The sequence below is a fragment of the Terrapene carolina genome, unplaced genomic scaffold, assembly GCF_002925995.2.
Source record: "Terrapene carolina triunguis isolate 2854851 unplaced genomic scaffold, T_m_triunguis-2.0 Scaffold627, whole genome shotgun sequence".
In the NCBI taxonomy this organism is placed as follows: Eukaryota; Metazoa; Chordata; order Testudines; family Emydidae; genus Terrapene; species Terrapene triunguis.
Window position 1 is genome coordinate 597,555 of NW_020664978.1, and position 6,000 is coordinate 603,554.

At 46.2% G+C, this 6,000-nt stretch overlaps 1 protein-coding gene across 1 annotated transcript in view; it reads left to right on the plus strand.

Moving 5' to 3' along the window:
* The window catches only part of MTMR14 (myotubularin related protein 14), a 63,000-nt gene that overhangs the window by 12,929 nt on the left and 44,071 nt on the right, over positions 1–6,000 (plus strand). Inside the window, exons 3-4 of the mRNA XM_026659308.2 lie at positions 4,554–4,662; positions 4,708–4,759. Of these exons, the coding sequence (XP_026515093.1) occupies positions 4,554–4,662; positions 4,708–4,759 (161 nt within the window). The remainder of the gene's footprint in view (positions 1–4,553; positions 4,663–4,707; positions 4,760–6,000) is intronic.

Sequence of the window (6,000 nt, forward strand, 5' to 3'; positions counted from 1 at the left end):
CATGTTGACTTTTGCCCAACAATTTGTTCTTCTATGTGTCTGACAATTTTATTCTTTACTATTGTTTCGACTAATTTGCCCGGTACCGACGTTAGACTTACCGGTCTGTGATTGCCGGGATCACCTCTAGAGCCCTTTTTAAATATTGGTGTTACATTAGCTATCTTCCAGTCGTTGGGTACAGAAGCCGATTTAAAGGACAGGTTACAAACCCTAGTTAATAGTTCCGCAGTTTCACATTTGAGTTCTTTCTGCTGATGTATACATCTTGGACTCTGCCTGTCCAACTGTGTTAGGTGATGTTTCATTTGACAGTATTGCCAACCATATATAGGAACCATAAAGGATAGTGGGAATTTTAGGGACGTTACTTTAACTGATTGTTTCCAGCCTCTAAGGATTACGTTTTGTTATGGAAAATGCTGTAGTGGCATACTTGTGCAGAAAGGCTATATATTACTTCTGCAACCCATCAGGTAACAGAGGCTTTTACTTTGGGAATTTTATTAACTGTCAGGTTTAAATCGGGTCGGCATTAAACTGTGTATTGGGCACAGTCTTCTCTGCCATCAGGCTCTCCCCTCTGTACCCCTCCGGTGTGCAGTAGTGGAACGCGCTCTGAGGTACATGAAAAGGTGCTTGCCTTGCAGAGCTCCTAATATCTATTGAAGCAGGGACCTCGTCTCTGCAGAGTCTCTTCTGGGCAGATGCATCTTTTGGCAACCTTTCCCTGTACAAAGGTTCACACAGGCTTACCCACTGTTACGTACAACTTTGCATGTTGGCATTTTACTAACTTCCCCTAGATGGCTGTGAATGCAAACCATTAAAGAATGGCAACTACTTGGATTTTTTTTTCATTCTTTAAAATCTTCGGCATATCAAGATTCTTTGGAAGTGGAGAGCAGAAATAAAGGTATCCATGAGAAGAATATGAAAATTTTAAATACCGACCACAAACTCTACCCATGGATCGTTTTGAGCCATCCAGAACCCACTGAGAAGTAGCTTCATAGTCTTATAAACCCTGGACTGATATGTGGGCGTAAGTGACAGAGGTTTAGCTTGTGGTCTTCAGGCCTAAAACTTTTGGGATTTCAGTTTTGCTTTAATTGGATAGCTGAATGCAGCCTTGACAGTGGAGATGCTTCTCAAGATGCTTCATTAATCTAATTACCTAGCACTCCAACTTCCAGCCAGTTTTAGACTGTTGATAAGTCTAATTACACTATAATGTACGTGCACAAATAATCAACATTAAAGTCCAGTGAGCATTCAGGCCTGAGTTCTCTATTTTTTGATCTGTGTACATAAATGCAGCCTGAACAGTGGGTGTTGAGGATTTTCTTTTGAGAAAAAGTAGTGTGAAAATAGAGTGGATTTTTTTACAAGGCATTGGCATATCATTTACTAGTGCCTTAAACTAGTGAACCCTGATACTGCTGCAGCCAGTCTCATAGCAGGCTATTCTGGTAGCCGTGTATGAAACAGACTTGCCCAAACATGCCAAGGTATGCCCTGGCAGGTATATTACATCTGGGTCCGACCATTTTCTTGATGCCCTATTGAAAGGGGTCGTGTGTGGTCTCTGCCCAAAGCTAAGAACTAACTGACTGTAATGGTTAGTGCAAGGTGTTTGTATGGAGAACAATTGTAGAGTTGTGTAACATGTAGGATATCATGTTCCAAATCTGTCGGAAGAGAAACTGGTCACCTGAGGAGGGGCAGTCTGAGAGCTGGCCCAATCAGCATGAATAAGTCTACACTGGAATAAAAGACCTGTGGCTCGGCCGTGGCTGGCCCGGGTCAGATCGCTCGGGCTCATGGGGCTTGGACTACGGGGCTAAACGTTCAGGCTTGGCCTGGAGTGCAGCCTTTAGTACCCTGTCCCCTCATGGGGTCCCAGAGCTCGGGCTGCAGCCCAGATCCTAAAATCTACACTGCCATTTTACAATCCCACAGTGTGAGCCCTAGTCAGCTGACCCAGGCCAGCCGTAGCCATGCCAAGGGTCTTTTGTTCTCATGGGGCAGGCCTACACTGGAATAATGACCATCCCTGGAGACAGTCTCTCTGCACTAGATACAGGCTGGAGATTTACAAAGACAAACGAACCCCAGGAGAGTTCTTGGAAGAGGGGGGCCCTGGGCTAAGAAACAATAGCTTGTGAGTGTATAAGCACAGAAGAAATGGCCCACATAGTTATCCATTACAGGAGGAGACTCTGTGAGCTGGGGTGGAGGGGTGACATGAAAAGTGGGTCCCACCTTGAGCTGGACAGGTGCTGCAAAGACCAACCTTGGGTGAGAAATACCTTCTGAGACAGGTTAGCAACTTGGTAATAATTATAGGCTAGAGAGTGCAGCTTATGTTTATCCTGTAATCTTACGTTTCCAAATCCTTATACTCATTTATATTGGAATCTCTAGCTCAAGCGCTGTTACAGACCGATCTGTTTGGTTTCACTACAGACATGTCTAAGTGCCTTGTGCTAAGGAGAGAGTTGCACTGGGGTGAAACCAATGAGCAGGGAGGCCTGCTTCCATAGAGGCAGTGGATCGGTGCACATTGCAGGTGCCCAGAAGATAGGGGATTGGGCACTCGAGTGTAACAAGGTGGGGTGTGTAAATTACTAGCCTGCATTGGGACAGAGCGGGACTTCGGGGGCCAGAAGCAGAACGCCTAGGTTACTAGCAGCCAGTGGCAGGGGAGTGTTTCCTTTGGTGGGCTTCCAGCCCTTCACTGCCGCCTGCTCGCAGCGGGAGGATCTTGCCCAGGGACCTCTTTGACATTGGGCCCAGGGGTACCTGAGGGTTACAGAGATCCCCTGGGTTTGGTGTCTACCTGCTAGTCCCCCAGAGAATGTCATGGAAGGTCAGCGAAATCATTGCGAGAGGCATGTGCAGTTAATGTGTAAGAAGATATGTGTATATACAGGAAATTATGTCCTTAAGGCCTTGTAATTCTAGGCAGGTCACTCAAAGGTAGCATGCTTTGAGAAAAACGTTGCCAGACAGGAGGTGGTAGACATTTATTGCCCTAGCTAAGCACTGAGTACCGTGTGTTGTGTGTTACAGTAGACGTCTATTAGCATCCTAAGACAAATGCTAATGAAGATCTTGTGGAGATTTCAGAAGGAAGTTAACAGGGAGAGGTAAACAGTGGGGCGTGAGGGGAGGGACCCTGTTTTCAGGTGAAGGTCAGATGTTTGATCTGGTATTTCTTGGGGTGGAAAAAAGACGCCCTGGCATCCCTCACCCAGGAAATAAACTGACAGTGGGTTTGCTTCATGAAAAGGGAATCTCAGCCAGGCTTGTCTGAAAATGCTGCGAAGACCTTTGGGTGAGAAATGTTTTTGGACAGGAGGAGAACTTGTTAGGTGAGTTTAGACCATAGAAAGTGTGGTATGAGTTTGTTGTCTATTAACCTTTTGTTTCCAATACAGAAGAACCTCAAAGTTTAACACAGTACTGTAATCTATTTCCTTTTTTTTTGGTCTCTACTTCCGGTTCCAAATGAGGTGTGTGGTTGACTGCTCAGTTCATAACTCTGGTGTTCGTAACTCTGAGGTTCTTCTGTATTTGTTTTCTATTGCATGAATCTCTGTTCTTTGCTAAATAAACTTATACTTGCTTTCTTTAAACACACACCACTTAGATTTGTTTAAAGTGGAGCTGTAATGTAAGGTGGGCTAATAAGGTGTTGTGGCCTGTTCCTTTGAGAACAGCGGTTCTGGTAATTGCGTGTCTGGTGGAGCAGGGGCTGTTTGGAGGACTTGGAGTGTATCTATTGCTAACCTGTAGAGGGACAGCAGAGCACAAACGAAGGAGTGTTTGTGCTGTCTGTCCCTGGGGTTGTCAGAGACCCAACCCCTGGCAGATGCAGACAAGATGGTCTCACACTCAGGGCAGGTGGTAGCAAAGTGCCTCACAGCCTTGCATATACCCCCTGGGGTGTCGCATGCAGGGCCGCCTGGGGGAGGGGGGGCAAGTGGGGCAATTTACTCTGGGCCCCGCAGGGGCCCCCACGAGAGTTTTCAGGGGCCCCCACGAGAGTTTTCGGCGGGTCTTCGTCGGCAGGTCCTTCAGTGCCGCCGAACACACCCAGATCGAGTGAAGGACCCGCTGCCGAAGACCCGGAGCTTCTTCTGCTCCGGGTCTTCGGCGGCAATTCGGCGGTGGGTCCTTCACTCGCTCCGGGACCCGCCGCCAAAATGCCCCGAAGACCCGGAGCGGAAGGACCCCCGCCGCCAAAGACCCCAGGCCCCCTGAATCCTCTGGGCGGCCCTGGTCGCATGTGACAACAGTCTTTCTACACCCCTAATACTGCTGCAGTGAGTGTCTTCAAGAGCAAACCGGGCAGTTGCTTTTCAGCACCAAGAGATTGACTTAGGTGATGGGAGCACATCCATCTGATTCCAAGCCAAGCAGTTTCTCAAGGAGTCCCCTGGCTCCTTGACTTCGTAGCTGGCTTTTCAGCTAAAGGGATGTGGGTGCTGAAATTGTGGCCACCCTGATGATATGAGATAATGGGGACTCTTCTCTCTGTTTGATAGGTTTGAGAGCACTGTGCAGGTCAGCAAACTGCAGGACCTCATCAACCGCAGTAAAATGGCCAGATGTAGAGGACGATTTGTCTGCCCAGTCATTCTGTACAAGGGAAAGGTAAAGCTGCATAAGCACATTTGTCTCTGTTTGCTTTAACTTCAGGAATGTCCTTTCTCCCTGCATTCTGAACAGTGTTTACTGGAGCTGTGCAGAGGCAGGTCTTTATGGGCCATCAGTTCTCCTGCCCCCTTCATTTACAGGAGATAATGCTGCCTGCTTCTTATTTATAATGTCACCTGAAAGTGAGAACAGGCATTCGCATGGCACTTTTGTAGCCATCATTGCAAGGTATTTGCATGCCAGATATGCTAAACATTCGTATGCCCCTTCATGCTTCAGCCACCATTCCGGAGGACATGTTCGTTAAAAAAATAGTGCATTAATTAAATTTGTGACTGAACTCCTTGGGGGAAAATTGTATGTATCCTGTTCTATTTTACCCGCATTCTGCCATATATTTCATGTTATAGCAATCTCGGATGATGACCCAGCACGTTTGATTTATGAACACTGTCACTGAAAATTTGACAAAATGCAAAGAAGGTGCCAATGTGAGATTTCTAAAAATTGCTACAGCGCACTACCCAAGGTTTAAGAATCAGAAGTGCCTTCCAAAATCTGAGTGGGACAAGGTGTGGAGCTTGCTTTCAGAAATTTGACGTGGAAACTACAGAACCCGAACCACCAAAAAAGAAAATCAACCTTCTGCTGGTGGCATCTGACGCAGATGATGAAAATGAACATGGGTCGGTTATCGAGCAGAACCCGTCATCTGCATGGACGCATGTCCTCTGGAATGGTGGTTGAAGCATGAAGGGACATATGACTCTTTAGTGCATCTGGCATGTAAATATCTTGCGACGCTGGTTACAACAGTGCCATGTGAACGCCTGTTCTCACTTTCAGGTGACATTGTAAAAAAGAAGCATGCAGCATTATCTCCTGCAAATGTAACCAAACTTGTTTGTCTGAGCGATTGACTGAACAAGAAGTAGGACTGAGTGGACTTATAGGCTCTAAAGTTTTAGATTATTTTATTTTTGAACTCAGGTTTTTTTTGTACATAATTCTACATTTGTAAGTTCAGCTTTCATGATAAAAAGATTGCACTACAGTACTTGTATTAGGTGAATTGAAATACCGTATATACTCGTTCATAAGCTGAATATTTTTGGTAAAAAAGTGACACATCAAAGAGCAGGGGTCGGCTTATAAACGGGTCTACACCAAAATTTGATGATTTTAAACTCTATGGAATCATTGAATTGAATATCTAATCTATTGTTGTTTTGTTTACCTGGAGCGTCTGCAGACACGGAGCCCCTCAGCTCCCTGTGGCCGTGGTTTGCCGTTCCCAGCCAATGGGAGCTGTGGGAAGTGGCGCCACTTCCCACA